Consider the following 17,051-nt stretch of genomic DNA (forward strand, 5'->3'; position numbering starts at 1 on the left):
TATAAGATATAAAAATATAAAAGAAAACTGTACAAACAAAAGTAAATAAACAGTGAATAAATAATAATAATAAATACACATGACATGAGCTAAACAATTTTTCCATATGTTGATTTCAAATTTAGACGTTTTTGGCTAAGTTATCTGATGTTGAGTCCATGTGGAATTTTGCTCTTTAAAACCAATTGGTGTGCTTGTTCTAATGTTCTGAGGTAAATTGGGTTTGAATTTGTATGTACTTGCCGAATAGGTTTGACTGAATATGTATCTTCAAAAGTTTCATTGTGATTTATACCATGAGTCACGACAGTTTTCTTTAAATCTTGGTGTTTATAATCAAATCAGTGTCCTGTCATTCTTGTCCTCAAGGTATTTGTTGTTGAGCCAATATAATCTGCTGGACATTTTTTACATTGAATTTGGTAAATCACATTTTTAGATTCACAAGACAAGTTGCCGATGATAGGATATGCATATATATATATATATATATATATATATATATATATATATAGTTTAGTGTTTCAAATTTTAAATGATTTCTGTAGGCCATCAACAAAATTTTGAACAATGTTATTCACTGAAAGGTATTTGCAAAGTACCTGAAGATGTAAACAAAATTTACTTAGACAATTTAGAACAGGCACATCAGTTGATATTACAATCTAATGTACTCTTTGGTCTGAATTAAAGGTGATTCAATAACTTTTATTAATTAATTAATTAATTTTTTGTCTAAATTCTATTTATCTTTCTCTGTCATGTTATTTCTCTTAGCTGTTCTGTGTTTTAGCATGTGTTAATCACGTGATTAAAAATTGTTATTTATTTATGTACATTTCTATTTATTTACATTCATTTTGTTTGTTTGGTGTACAATTTTATTATTTTTGTTAATCCTGTTTGAGAACTGCAAATGCTGAAATATTAAAGGATGTTTTTCTAACCAGAAGTCTTATTAAGCTTTATAATTGAGCATTTTTGCAGTTATACAACCAAAGTGAATATACAGGGTGATTCATGAAGTTCTCCCCCCACTTCTACAGCACATTGTACTAGTAAAAATAATGAAAAAATTTTATATAAACATAGGTCCGAAAACGCTTCGTTAGCGAGTTACAGCTAGCGAAAGATTTTGCCTGAATTCCTGGGTAAAGAGTAAAATAAAGCCATACTGAACTTTTGGAAAGGTTAATTAAGTAAGAAATATCGTGGATTCTTATGTATTTTTACCTGATAAAGCTAATAAAATGGGTTTCAGAACTGTACCTGTAGTAGTTTTTGAGGGATTCAGGGTTAAATGCAAAAAATTGGGGCACGAAACAATGTTTTTTTAAGTTTGATGTACAATAACTTTGTTAAATTGGTAATAAATACATAAAATCAACAAACATTAATTGTAGAGAATTTAATTCTGAGAAAATTGATATAATCAAAGTCTAAAATAAAACAGAAATAAGTACCAAAAAATCGATTTTATTCAGTATAATACATTACTAGTTTTAAGCAAAATTAATCAGGTTGGGCCAACCGTACGCACCTTTTTATAATAGATGTTCGAAAATGAGGCCATCATTATCAATACATTTTGCAGCACGTTTGTGTATTGCTTTTGTTGCGTTTCTTAATTTTTCAGGACTTCCCTGTATCTGCACAGCCGAATCCATAATACGGGCAATTAATTCATCACGAGAATTCACTTTTGTCTTGTATACAATGTCTTTCATCCATCCCCAGATGCAATAATCCAATGGAGATAGATCTGGTGATCTTGGTGGCCAAGGGTGAGGCCCTCCACGACCAATCCAGTGTCCAGGAAATTGATGATTTAAGTAAGCAGAAACGGCACGTGAAAAGTGGGGAGGTGCTCCGTCATGCTGGAAGTACAAATTTTGTCTGAGATGTAAAGGAACATTCTCTAACAGCTGCGGCAACTCTTCTTGAAGGAAATGCAAATAGAACTCAGCATTTAGGCATCCAGGTAATATGAAAGGTCCAATCAGCCGATTGTGCAAAAGGCCACACCAGACATTGACGCTAAATCGGTGTTGAAAGTTCTGTTCCACTACCTCATGTGGATTTTCTTCTGCCCATGAGTGTTCATTGTGCAAGTTATTGACACCATCCCGAGTGAATTGTGCCTCATCCGTAAACAAAATATGCTTGTAGAGTTGATTATTAATATTCAAAAAGTTGCAAAACTCCAAGCGAAGCGGACCATCCCCTAGCTGTAGATGTTGAACCTTTTGTTTATGAAACGGATAAAATTTGTTTCGATTAAGTGACCTCCACACCGTTGACTGCGAAACTCCTATCCGCCTAGAAATACGTCGTGTACTTACACCTGGACTGCGATGAACAGCATTAATAACAATATCATCATCAAGTTGGACAGCTCGTTCATAATTGGTTCTAGTACTTGGTAGTGATCCTGTTTCCCGAAGAGTACGAAAAGTTCCTGAAATTGTTTTGGTATCTGGAATCCTCCTATTAGGGTAACGTAGTTCATATTCTTCTACAGCAGCTCTAGCATTACCATTACAGTAACCCAAAATAAAAACCATATCAGCGTATTCCTCTGATGTAAATAAGTAAGGCATTTTTTCGCTGAATAAACAATTGAATTATAACTCACAGAAAAATTGCATTTAATAACACGATTCACAGAACCCGATTTCCTGCTGTAGCTTGCAAAACACCACTAATACACAGTTCTAACGTAACAGTACAGAATACCATTGTTGATCAGCTGTTATTCGTGCGTTACCAACTTAGAAATTAATAAAACAAAAAACTGCATTTCGATGATTAGTAAACAATAATGGGAAAATGTTTGCTTCATTTATTTTCGAACATTTGATGTCAATTTTTATTAAAAAAAAAATACAACGTAATATAAAACATGATATTTTTATTTACAAACAAATTTATTTAACAGTTAATCTTGTTTTCTCAATTTATCTCATCATTAAGGAACAAACATTTTGTTTTTGTTTTATTTTAACTAAATACCGTACGGTATTTCTTTACAGCTAGTAATGTATTATACTGAATAAAATCGATTTTTTGGTACTTATTTCTGTTTTATTTTAGACTTTGATTATATCAATTTTCTCAGAATTAAATTCTCTACAATTAATGTTTGTTGATTTTATGTATTTATTACCAATTTAACAAAGTTATTGTACATCAAACTTAAAAAAAACATTGTTTCGTGCCCCAACTTTTTGCATTTAACCCTGAATCCCTCAAAAACTACTACAGGTACAGTTCTGAAACCTATTTTATTAGCTTTATCAGGTAAAAATACATAAGAATCCACGATATTTCTTACTTAATTAACCTTTCCAAAAGTTCAGTATGGCTTTATTTTACTCTTTACCCAGGAATTCAGGCAAAATCTTTCGCTAGCTGTAACTTGCTAACGAAGCGTTTTCGGACCTATGTTTATATAAAATTTTTTCATTATTTTTACTAGTACAATGTGCTGTAGAAGTGGGGGGAGAACTTCATGAATCACCCTGTATATATATATATATATATATATATATATATATATATATATACAAAATATGGTACACTATCTTGTCAGACAATTCCAAAATTGTACACAATATACACAATTTTTTAACTGTTTGACAAGGAAATGTATTTTTATTATTAAGAGCATTCCTGATAGAGGTTGAAAGAATTAAATGTTATGACTTTACTTTGTCAGTTCTTTAATGCATGTGGAAAACACATAGGTATTTATCAACAAAGGAGAGATGCACATAGTTATACAACAAGAAATAAGGGTAAGCCCAACTCACAAGTGTTAAATTAGAGTTACAAAAGAAAAGTCATATTTATATGGAGTTAAAATTAAAATAAATTACCTGAAAAGGCATGGATAGTTAATTTAAACAAGCTTAAAAATTTAATGAGCAACTGGCTGAAAAATTCCTTTTATTCTATAGATCAATACATGTCCTGTGATATAAGCTGTTAAATAATTGGCAAATTTAAAAAAAAAACTAGTTTTACTGTAGACTTTTAACATGAGGTTTTAAGCTAGGTCAGTAGTCTGTTATTGGTTGAAAATTGTTATTATTAATTACCTTTTCTTAATTTTTGTTATTATTATACATACTGTTATAATAAATCCGTATGTATTCATGTGATTTATGTGAACAAACAAGCATAGTAAATTAGATTTAAATTTCAGTAGAGTAAGTTTTCATTGTAATGGTTTGGATTTGAAATTACAGTATCTTCAATTTTACGTTCTTTCTATTTCTGTCAATGGTAACCTGCAACCCTGTGAAAAACGAGACGAGCCTAAAGTACCTGGAAGACATAAAAGAGCTGCAATTGGACAAAGACCTTTATAAAGTCCTTGTATTCAAACAGGCTGAAAAACGAGCACTTAATAACCTAGGCGTTAATGTGGTCAACAGTGCATGAATTTCAAGGCAAACAAGCAGGGCATGTAGCAGTCATAACGAACATCAAGGAAAAAAGAAGACATATATGGACTCCCTACCACACTGTATTGTTGCCATCTCCAGACACACTCAATCTTTTATCTATTTCACCCCCACTGGAGATGACACGCTGAGCAAGTGGATAAGACTGATGAACTCGCACGCAAGCCAGGACCTAGCTGACCACTTTCAACCTCCACACACGGAAAACACCTCAAAACCGCAACAAGCAGAATTGAAAAAAACTCACCCCCAAACCTTGTTGATACAGAACCCCTCACCCCCTTTGACATTGAGGAAAGGGAAACACCTCACCAACCATGAACCTGAAGGAACCAGAAGAGTCCCACTCAAAAGTCTGCAACACCACCCTTCCGCCACAATCCGACATCGCCATTCCAAACAAACAGCCCCAAACAACATAATAGTATTACCTGAAATACACAAATACGATGATGGAAGCGAACCAGAGCTTCCAGTCTTCTTGAAAAGGAAATTTCCTGTAAGGGAGATAAAAACCCAAGTAGAGGATCCCAATGAAATAGTAATATCTGAATATCACAATCAAGCCTCCCCAGAAAACCAGATCATTTATTGGAACTTAAAGACCACTCGGATAAATCCTCAGAGACTGGAAATACTACAAAAGATAAGGACACTAAACAGAGACACGCAACTCTGCAAATTAACACAAACAAAACCTCTTTTTTAGATTGCACTCGAAGGACAAGGGACAAAGAAAAAACCATTTTTGTAACAAGGACGTTCATAAACTCCGAAAGGAAAAGAAAATAGCAACATGTACAGAACTAACAACCCACAAAGACACAGAACTCAACATCGAGGAAAATTCAGCACCTTATACAAAACACAAAATTAAAATCATGCACCAAAAATGTAAATTGGGCTATCCAACAAAATTGACAGACTTACTCATTTCCATAAGCGAGGAAAAACCCCGGACCTTATAATAGTAACTGAACACGGCTTGACCAAAGAAAACCTGGAAAACACCCGCATTGATGGCTATACACTTGTAGGTGGCTTTGCCAGGAAAAAACCATATCAAAGGAGGGGTGGCAGGATACATAAAAGATGACCTCAAACAGCACACTAATCTCATATACACAAGTGGAGATGAGAGCGAGCTTATTTGCGAGACAGCTCTCTTCGAGATAAAAACAAAGAAAACAAGCCTACGAATACTCGGAGTCTACAGACCTCCCAACGCAAACTTAGACCAAGGTATTGACATACTTACAGAACAACTCGACAGATCTCTAGAGTCACACAAAAAGATCGTGCTTGTAGGAGACATCAATGTGGAACAGCCTGACTGAAAGCAATGACAAATCCAAACTCGAAGAGCTCCTAACATCTTATCAGATAACAAGAATGAACCTACCACCCACACGTATCACCAGAGATACCTCTAAATCAATAGACTGGATATGCACTAACATTGACCAACAATTGATAAACACATCGGTTATCTCATCCGGACTTTCTGACCATACAGCCCAATCAGCCACAATAATCACATCAAAAATAAAAGAAAGCTTCAAAGAAAGAAAAAGAATTTTCAGCAAGAAAACAATAGAACTTTTCAAATCCAGACTGCAAACCCAAAACTGGGTCATTCTCCATGCTCAAGAGGACATAAACGACTTGTATGACACCTTCCACACTATCACACAATCTATTCTAGATGAAAACCTGCCCATTAAAAACCTGCGCAACCAGACATAACAAAGGCTTAAGGCAGTGCTGGGACACGGAATGTGCCAAATTAAAAAGTGAATACATAAAAGCTTTGGAAAAGGAACAATGCACAGGAAGAGCAGAAGACAAAAATGGAGACGGCTGCAAGGAAAAAGAATTACGACACTAAACTAAAATCGCTACGTAAAGAATATATGGCAGAATATATAAACAAAGCTGACAACAGGTCCAGAGCGTTATGGCAAGTGGTAAATAACCAGCGTAAGGCTAAAACTGACAACAACACAGAATTGCTCCTCCTCATGGACAACACCATTATAACACAACCAGCAGAAGTGGGCAAACTGTTTCAACACATTTTTCTCAACTGTGGCACACAGAACACTCCAAAAACTCTGATCTTAATCCGAACCCAGACCCAGATGACTATGAACCACCTCCACCTATATAAAGCAGAACTTACACTTCAAACCAGCAACAACTAATGAAATCTTAAAAATCATAGACTCCCTAAAACCAAAAACCTCATCTGGAGCAGATCACATATCAGCTAAACTTGTAAAAGCATGTAAAAAAACGAACTGTTAAGACCACTCACCCTTATAACTAACAAATCTCTTTCACAAGGAATTTTCCCCAACCAATTAAAAATAGCTAAAGTCTACCCAAAGTACAAAGCCGGACCACATAATGACACAAACAGCTATCGACCTATTTCACTCATTTCTACTTTTTTCAAAAATTTTAGAAAAAGTTGTCTTACACAGACTCCTAAAACTACCTTGAGGAAAACAAACTTCTTACTTACCAACAACACGGATTCCTAAAGGCAGATCAACATCCACAGCCTTAATACAATTCATAGAATACATTATAGATCAACTGGAAGAAGGCTGCACAGCAACCTGCCTCTTCCTAGACTTCAGTAAGGCTTTTGATTGCCTAAATCACGAACAACTACTCCAAAAACTAGGAAAACCTTGGTATAAGAGGAAAAGCTCAAAGCTGGTTCCGTAGCTACCTGACTGATAGAAAAGATGTTTGTGGAAGTAAATTACACTGAAAACAACATACTACAGAAATGTCAATCAAAAACCACTGACACACAAAAGGGGCGTACCACAAGGATCGGTTCTGGGGCCAGTCTTGTTCCTCCTACTTACAAATGACATGCCCAACTGGCTAGGAGACATCTGTCATACCGTCATGTATGCAGACGACACAGCACTAACAATAGCAAATAAATCAATAGCAATACTCCAGAGAAACACAAACTGCCACTTTCAATAAAACAAAACTATTCTGTACCAGAAATGACCTTGTCTTAAATAATAAAAAAACAGTTCAGATGACATTCAGCAATCTACGCAGAGACCTTAACGTGACGCTCCCAGACCTAGAAATAAAAAACACCACCAGACACCTTGGTATCATAATTGATGATAAACTGTCATGGAAGCCACAAATAGATCAACTGTGCAAAAAACTATCTGCAGGAAACTATGTTATACGTAGAATAAAACAAATAAGTGGCACAGACACGGCCAAGGTAGCTTACTTTGCTCTTCTTCGAATCACACCTGAGATATGGCATTGCCACTTGGGGAGGAACATCCAAAACCAACCTTGAGAGAGTTCTGATCAACCAGAAGAGGGCAATTAGATGCCTCGCAGGCCTTAACTACCGTGACAGCTGCCGAGAACACTTCAAAAAATTTTAAAATATTGACAGTCGTATCACTCTACATAAGAGAAGTAATCTTCCACACTGTAAAAACATCACAGCCAAGACACTCAGATCTGCACCAGCACAACACTAGACATGCCTCGGACTTCGCATTGCCCCCACACCATCTGAGCCTATACAAGAGGAAACCATCCTATAAAGGAGCCGCCCTACTTCAACCACCTTTCCAGAGCACTTAAAGAACCAACCACCTCACCGCTTCAAGAAACAAACTGACTCTGTGGCTCCAAGAGAGACCTTTTTACACAGAAGAAGAATTTACAAACAGCTAAAAATTGTTTACCTTATACCTGTATAACTGACGCTATGTACTGTTCTCAAGGAACATGTCAATAAAGTATATTGTCTATTGTCTATTGTCTATTGTCAGTTAATTAAATATTGTATCTAGATAAATCTGTTCCTTGCAGTCACTGTACTAACCACCTGATGTGCATGCTGAAGTGTAACCGCATGTTGTAGGGGAATGACCATAACCTCTGGGGTTGTCACCATAACCAAGGACCAGGGGAATCTTATTGGGATCAGTATCGGAGGAGGGGCCCCTCTCTGCCCCTGCCTCTACATAGTGCAGGTAGTCCACTAACATTATCAACATCTTGCACATACCTTAGATTCCCTTTATTGCGCTGCACTGGACAAAGCTAACGGCATGCACAGTTTTTCCACTAGGAACAGATGCTTTGTAAAAAAGGCTTATGCTTGCTCCTATTTATTTTATTTAAAAAGTGAACAGTACGAAGTGCTGTGAATTGTTACTCCCTATTTGAAAAGAATGCTGCAGAAACTAATGTGTTCAGCATCCAAGGATATTGTTACGATATACACTTAAATTATGATAGATTCTTCCATCTAAAAGACAGTAATATTTAATGGATGAAAAACCTCATTCTATTACTTACATCAAAGTTTTCAAATGTATGGTAATATTAAAAGTGAATTTTGCAAGATAAGGGTATGAAAATTGCAGCAAAATTTGCATCAGAATTTTTGCACCTTGAAAATACAAGCTAATGCAACGTCTTCGTGCATTCATTTTTACCTAATATCCTTACTTTTTGGTTTTTATAAAAAAGGCCAATAAAATGGCGACATTTTAATGTAGTACATAAGTAACCACTGTACGTTTACAATGCTGGTAATAGTGGGGATAGCGCTCTCTCACACAATAGCGTACACAGCAGGTCAGTCTGCATATAGCTATGGCAGTTATCAAGTGATACAAGCACTTGTTTTTTTTCTTTACCAAAATGTGTGTTGCAATTGGGTTTTTCACCAAATGCAAAGTGCGTGATGTAATTATGTTTTTTACAGCAAAACAATATTCAGCAGCGGCAGCTATTCATGAAAAAGCTTTTGCTGTTTATTGACCAAAGATTATGTTGAAGGGAGGAAATGTATGTGAGTTGGTTCATTTGTTTAAAAGTGGACGAACAAACATCCACAATTAATAAAGGAGTGGAAGGCCATGAGTGGTGAGCAATGAACTTGTTGACAAGATCAACGAAACAGTTTGAGAAGATCGACGTTTCACAACCTCTGGGCTTTTGGATAAATTTCCAAGACTAGTTTGTTTGGCTCTCAGTGTTTCAATGACAATGAACTGAAAGACCTGCCATTGGATGTCTAAAGGCTTAGGCGGCAGATTTATTTGAAAAAGGCATTTATAAATTAGTCAAAAAAATGACATGCGCAGTCATAATTATTATTGATCTTAATGGCAATTATGTAAAAAAAAAGAAACTATAATGTATAAATGTATATAATAAAATATGTTTATCTTAGTGGGTGCCTTTATAACAACCAAATTGGCGGTTACTTTAAGAATAGTCCTTAAAGAAAAAGTAAATAATGTGTAAATCAATTATTTGAAACAAAACAATACATTGGATGGATACATTGTTCCCAACTGACACCCCTGGTGTCATGTACAACAAAACTTGTACATGACTCTCGCATAGAAAGATATTTGTGTATTTCATAAGCTTTACCTATCATAACATTTTTAGATATTCCCTTTTTATTAACTGAATAACTTGAGAAACAGGAACAAATGTATGACACTATAAGAAACTTTTGTCTTAGATAAATTCATGGTACATATTAAGAGTGTAAGTTATTTAAGAGCTCAATGTGTAATTCAATAGATTGAAGACAGTTTACGAACTTTAATTGTGGCTTTACAGTATTATTGAAAATTTCATCTTAGATAAACATAATATACTTGTATAATTGAGTTGCAAAGGATTTAAATGTATAAATTAAAATATATAAAACATCATGCAAACGTTTATGGTTAAGTGTTTGTGAAGTCTGTCACTTGGTGCTGGCAAAATTTCTCTGTCTGTTCGAATGATACCTTGAGAACAAATTGACCTGAAGACTTGATATTTTACATGTATTGTCATTTATATATAGGCAACATCTACTTTGATGATGCCGCTTGTCTCTTTAAGCAAATCTTCTCTTCTTTCTGTCTAATTATCAGCTTGTTTGTCTGCAGCATATCCTGAGAATAAAATTAATGATTGACTTAAAATTTAGCGTTCAACTCCAGCAAAGTCTTTTTGCAACATGTGATCTTTCTTACTTTTGTCTCGCTTTAAGAGATTGGAAGCTGAAACTTTCAATACTCTGCAAGGAGTGGTATTTAACACCATCTGAAGTGTGTTTACTCGTATAATTCATCACTTTTTAGAAGTTAACTCCTGCACTATATTCTTGACTCCTGCTGATTGTTGCATTTAACATAATTTTTGTAAATTATAGTTATTATTTTAAATTTCATTAATAATTAGTTAAATAAATAATAATTCAAATACATGACTAATATTTTAAATTCATTTCTGTATTTAATTTTGACGCACCTCAGGTGGAAAATAATACATCTGGGAGTTATCAAGTTTACCACGTTAAATGTCCTCACAAACATTCCCCGCCCTTTCTAATCTAATCAAATAAGTAATTATGTTATATCATCATAAAATGTTGTAAGCATCACAAAATTCATAAATTTTCTATAATGAACTCCTCAATTTATTGCCGTTGAGAAAAGCGTGAGATATTTCTACATTTTTAAATTCAAAGAGATTGAAGATTAGCAAATATTTTTATATTGGTCCTATGGGTAACGTGATGGTAACAAGAAAATAGCAGAATAAATAAATTTGTAAATATTCCCACTCACATTAGAGATTTTAACACGTGACATTAACACATGTAGTCTTAACTATCTCAACGCATACATAATTTTACAGTGACTTTGTGTATATACTTTTATTATTTAAACACTGATGTGAAACCCAACTTAATGAACAAAATATTGATATATCCTGTGGCAAGATATTTCTGAAAGAGTTCATCTGTAGACTTGAAACTTCATTTCTACATGGACAAGAATAAGTTTTGTAATGTTGCATGACCAACCATGGAATTTGGCTGTCCAAGTTTGAAGTTTATCACTCAGGACACTGATGTACAAATTATCTTTTATTTGCTGAGAGATGTAAAAAGTTCTTTTCTGTTTGATTTTCTGTCATTCTATCTCTCAATTATGGAATGAGTTATAGACTTGAAATTTTGCATTAAACCAAAACGAAGTCTGTTACGCTACAATTATGTGGCCTACTCCTTTGTTATTTCTATAAGCGTCTCAGTATTAACTGTGGTGAGTGTTTGCAATAATTTTTACTTGAACATTAATAACTTGTAACAAGCTCATGCTTGTAAGTGTCTATTTTTATATCCTAAAACTTTCTAAAAAAATCTAAAAAAACCTTTTACTACTAAATTGGATATCAAAAGATTTTTTTATAAAAAAATATAAACATAAAAATACATAAAAGCACCTAGAATTAAGTATTCGTCTAAAATTAAATTAAATTAGTTCTGGCCTTGTTAATAGAAAACAACTTAATTGATAACTATTTAAGAAATAACTATTGTTCTGTTATTTCTGTATACATTTGAACTGTTAATAAGTGCTTGTTAAATGTTAGTTGATCTACATGTAAAAAAAGGGGGTTTTGAACTCAAATCTTTAAAGAAATAGATGACATTATGTTAGGTACAAGCACAGTTTAGGAAAGGGAGTCATACAGCTCTACGTACATGGAGAAAGAATCCAATGGTTCACACAATTTATTAGTATATTATACTGTAATGCATGTTTGTAATGTGTGTTAAGTTGGTATTAATCTGCTTCACCACCATCTTGTTGCCATATTGAATATGGCACAAATCAGGGGTAGAAGATAAGGTAATGAAACTAACCTGATCAGATATGCAATTGGCTTCAAAAATATCAAGGTGTCAATGGCTCATGATTGTAGGTATTTGACAACACTCCAGCTGCCAAGGAGGGAACGTTGGAGAGCGGAGATGAGCTGGTTGGAGTCAACGGTCAGTCTGTCAAGGGCAAGACCAAAGTGGAAGTGGCCAAGATGATTCAGGCCTGCAAGGTATGATACTGAAGAGTTTTTCTTAATTAGTCCCAAATTATTTGGGATTAAAGTATTGATTTTTTTTTGTTTTTGTTCTTTCAGATACAAAAATGCTAATCAACACGAATTGAAAAATAAATCAAAATTGGAATGTCTAAATCCTTTCCAGGGATTGCAGAGCTGTAACAAAATAGTACTCATATTACTTCTTTACTTATAATTAAGCTTGGCAACTGAAGCAATTATTTGAGAAAACCTATTTTCAAACTCGTATTTTATTAATAAATTTTACCAAAGATTCATAATACACAGCCTAGTGTTTTTACTTTTTCATGTTCAAATTAATAGTGTAGTTTGATTTCCAAAATATTCCTGTAGTGCGAGACATATTATTGCAAGTCTGGCCACATGGGCAGTTACGACCTCGCTCTCCCCCTTAGCGGCATTGCCTCTAAATTCCCAGAAAATCTTCCAATTTTAATCATGGTACCCATGTTTTATTTAGGTAAAATAATTATTTTAGGTAAGTAGTTTTAGAATATGAAAACTATTATCTTCTGAATTTGTTTATCAGTTAGAAGTTTCTTAGTAGCATCCTAAAGCCCTCCTTTTAGAATATTTGGTGTTCTTTCTATTAAAAGGATATAAAGTAATTTTTCAAACTTAACAAGCTTTCTTGCACCAGCCAAAATGTTTTCAGGGAGAGGTGCAGATTAAATACAACAAGCTTCACGCAGACCCACAACAAGGCAAGAGTCTCGACATAATTCTGAAGAAAGAGAAACACCGGCTCGTGGAGAAGATGAGCACGACAACGGCCGATGCTCTAGGCCTCTCTAGAGCCATTCTCTGCAATGATCTACTGGTGAAAAAGCTAGAGAGTCTGGAAGCACAGGAGGCGACGTACCGTACACTCATCGAGCATACCAACAAACTGCTCAATGCGTTCTTCCTGCTGCTAAAGCAGTATAAAGGTAAGGTTTTTTTATCATATTACTATTTATTTACTGCACTGTACTGTTTTCAAAGAAAACGCTAAGGTTTTGGTTTTGCTTACTCTGTAGCGTTTGGAGACGTGTTTGCTGGCATAGGGGTGCGTGAACCACAGCCCCGAGCTAGTGAGGTCTTCAACCAGTTTGGAAATTATCATCGACAGATGGCCAAACTGGGAGTGGCAGCCCTGGAGGCTCTCAAACCGATCCTCTCAGACCTAGAAACCCACCTCACCAAAGCCATTCCTGATACCAAGCAGACTATCCGGAAATACGCGGATACTAAGTTTGAGTATCTGTCTTACTGCTTGAAGGTTAGTTTGTTCCTTCAAATCGTGTCTACTGCCTAGTGATGTTATATCAGTACTATCTATTTTACACGTTGTAATGTAAGAAGTGTGTAAGCACTAAAAAAAATAATCCTTTAGTAGTATCAGTAATTAAACTGTAGTAAAATAGGATCAATACCTTACAATATTGATGTGTTGGCATTGAAAATTAATTGGCTGGAATTAATACTTGAATGGTCGATGTTGTAGAGGATGTAAATTGGTGTTGACGTCTTAGAAAGTATGACAAATGAAACAATAAGAGACATAGACCTGGTCTCTTTTTGTTGAATCAGGTAAATGTTGACCTGTCTTAAGAGTAATGGCTAGACTTGGTGGAAAGTTCAATATTGTGAACATATCTAAAGGTCCTCAAGGAATGTCCTATTGTCTCTTGTTTGGTGCCTGATTATTGATGGTCTACTGACTAGACTCAGGGCTTTTCTAGAACCTGCTAAGGTGGGATGATTAGCTCCTAGGGACGTCTTGAAGTTTATCAAGATCCTCAAGATGTCCTGGGTAGTCTTGTTATCAGGATTAAGTTACAATAGATTCCCAAAAATCATAGGAACACGGGTATTTCTAGCCCAACCGACCCTATCGTATCTTCATGCTAATAAAAATATTACTTCTAAAATGAAGCTCAATCAAATGATAAATGAAGACATGATTTAGTTTAATGAGTAGTACAGATGTGGTCTGATTTAACGCTTTTTTAATATATGTGAGTACATTTACAATACAGTGCAAACTAAAGGAGTTACATAAATAAAAAAAGTAAAGAAGGGCCTTGAAAAAAGTTCATTATCTTTATTTTCAATTAAAATTTTACTTATAATGCTGATCATTGAGTTTATAAAATTGTTTTTTGCTTTTTAGATACTTATTGTTGCTATGACAAGAGTTACATGTAATTATAATATTTCACAATTTAATGCTTTTAATTTCTTTGTTGGCACGTATTTGATTTCAGTATTGTGAAGTCAATTAATATTTATTAACACTTTAAAGTTTCAAGGCATAAATTTACTCTCATTCACCTTACATACTGATAGACTTATATGGATAGATAGAACCCAATAAAAGGTTCCAATACGGATATTTCCAATGAAAATCAAAATTATATTGTTTTAGCATCACAATAATTTCTGATACTATGGAAAATTCAGGTAGAAATTTGAAAATCTATATTAAACATATTAAATGTATTATCACTTGTAAATAAAAATCTTCCAACATATTACATGATTTATGATTTGCTGTTGATCCTCAATAACCAATTTCTCTCAAAATTTGATATTTTGTTCCCTGTTCTCAGGTGAAAGAGTGGGATGATGAGGAGTACAGCTACTCAGCCTTGCAGGAACCTCTTTACCGTGTGGAGACAGGAAACTACCAATACCGCCTGATCCTCAGATGCCGGCAGGACGCCAGGGCACGTTTCGCCAAGCTGCGATCCGATGTCTCTGTCAAACTCGAGATGTTGGGTACGTAAATTGTACACATCAATGTTTAGCTAAAAAATGTTTGAAATTTAGCTTAATGAAGACGTTAATATTATTCTTACCAAACATGTGATATTTTTTACAGAGAACAAGCACGTGCAGGATATGGTCAGCCAGCTACACAAGTTGGTGTCTAACTTAAGTCATTTCCACGAGGAGACGCTCAGCGTATTTCCTGCTTCTATGTTCCCCATAGAGATGGACCTGAGTCGTAGTGCCTTCCACTACAAATCTGCCATGCCAGTTGTTCAGGTACATTCTGCAGATGCTCAACAGGTAGCTAGGTTTTAATGGTAAAAAATCCATTAATTTTTTTCTCTCCAATAGTTGAAGAGCAAAAATAATTTAATAATCTTACAGCTTACACACTTTGATATGATTAGAGTGAATTTGGAAATATTTATTAACTTTAAATTTATGTGAGAAGTGTTAATTAGACTGGAACAGGAGCAGCTGTTTAAATCTGAGTCTAATTCTTTATCTTTATAAAATGTGTATTTATTTTTAAATTCATCATGTCTCCAACATGGAGTTCACAACAGTTTTATAACACAAGATAATTTTATTAAAAAAAAATATATATATATATTAAGTGGTTCAGAACATTTGTGAGTTTAGTATTTTTTTCTCGTTTACAAAAAGCAGAAACAAATGTATTTAAAAAAATTACCAGAATCACCATTTTCAGTCAGTGAAAGAAATTAATCAAGATAATTTAGAATGAAGGTGTATAATAAATATAGTTTGAAAGGATAATAAGTTTCGAACATTTGACATTAATAATTTACAATAATAGAACACGACTTCGAAGATTGGTATCCAACCTCTTCTGTTCGTATAAGAGATCTTTAAGGCATAACGTTAAGTATACATGAAAATTGTAAACTGATCAATATGTGGTGACCAACCTAACTCATGGTTAACAATAGAACAAGTTGTACATAAAAGTATATATGTAAGGGACCAGATTGACTTGAGCAAGTACCAACCATACCACTGCATAGAACAAGCACCTAAAAAACACATCCACCCACACCATAGAAGGTGAAATACTGAGGAAAAAGATTAAGAATAATACTTAATAAAAATTATAACACTTCCTGGTGGCAATGCACCAGGTCATCTGAAAAAAAAAAATGGAGAGAAGATGGGGATGGCTGGGAAGGAGTGGTTAACGACAGTCGCCATCGGTCTTTCGATTTTGTTCTTCATCTTAAATCATAGTGTGAGTTCAAATTTTATTGGCCGAGATTTCTTTACATGTTAAAATTTATTTTCAATATTCAATGCCAAATTTCATTGGACTGAATGTTTTTACTTATACACATATAATTAATAACAGTTGTAAAATGTAAACACAAACCAAAGATAGCAAATTCATGAATACCTGTTTTGTGTTTGTCTGCAGTGTCTTTTTTATCTGCTGCAGTATTAATATGCTGTTGCAGTACGAAGACGATGACGAGGAGATTTTACCAGCTGAAGAAGCAGTGGAGGAACCTTGCCTGAACGATAATAACTTATTGGATGGTGTAGAACAACTCAAGCTGGACTTGTCCCAACCACCTCCTGAGCAGTCTCTAGGTTCAGACTTTGAACTTTTCAAAGACCTCCAAATAAACACATCAGACCAGCTGATCCCCGGACTTGATCTCTCACCGACACCTACTGACGATCTGATTGGAATGCACTAATACCGTAATATATTGTTTGGTTGTATGATGATTTATTGTATTATTTTATTTACCTTGAACAATGAATGGCATTATCTTGACTCATCAACTTAACTTTGCTGTTTTTTTCTTGTATTAGGAACAAGTAAAGTTAATTGTTAACTTTGTATACCAA

General features: G+C 34.4%; 1 protein-coding gene across 6 annotated transcripts in view; it reads left to right on the forward strand.

The window, feature by feature from the left end:
- The window catches only part of LOC124371790 (PRKCA-binding protein-like), a 30,103-nt gene extending 13,175 nt beyond the window's left edge, over positions 1 to 16,928 (forward strand). For all 6 annotated transcript variants that reach the window (XM_046830137.1, XM_046830139.1, XM_046830141.1 and 3 more), the window contains 7 exons: positions 8,398 to 8,509; positions 12,267 to 12,395; positions 13,078 to 13,351; positions 13,442 to 13,683; positions 15,017 to 15,185; positions 15,289 to 15,455; positions 16,652 to 16,928. In XM_046830137.1, the coding sequence (XP_046686093.1) occupies positions 8,398 to 8,509; positions 12,267 to 12,395; positions 13,078 to 13,351; positions 13,442 to 13,683; positions 15,017 to 15,185; positions 15,289 to 15,455; positions 16,652 to 16,897 (1,339 nt within the window). In that variant the 3' untranslated portion in view covers positions 16,898 to 16,928. The remainder of the gene's footprint in view (positions 1 to 8,397; positions 8,510 to 12,266; positions 12,396 to 13,077; positions 13,352 to 13,441; positions 13,684 to 15,016; positions 15,186 to 15,288; positions 15,456 to 16,651) is intronic.
- Positions 16,929 to 17,051: the final 123 nt, after the last annotated feature.

Source organism: Homalodisca vitripennis, unplaced genomic scaffold (assembly GCF_021130785.1).
Source record: "Homalodisca vitripennis isolate AUS2020 unplaced genomic scaffold, UT_GWSS_2.1 ScUCBcl_2010;HRSCAF=6340, whole genome shotgun sequence".
Lineage (NCBI taxonomy): Eukaryota > Metazoa > Arthropoda > Insecta > Hemiptera > Cicadellidae > Homalodisca > Homalodisca vitripennis.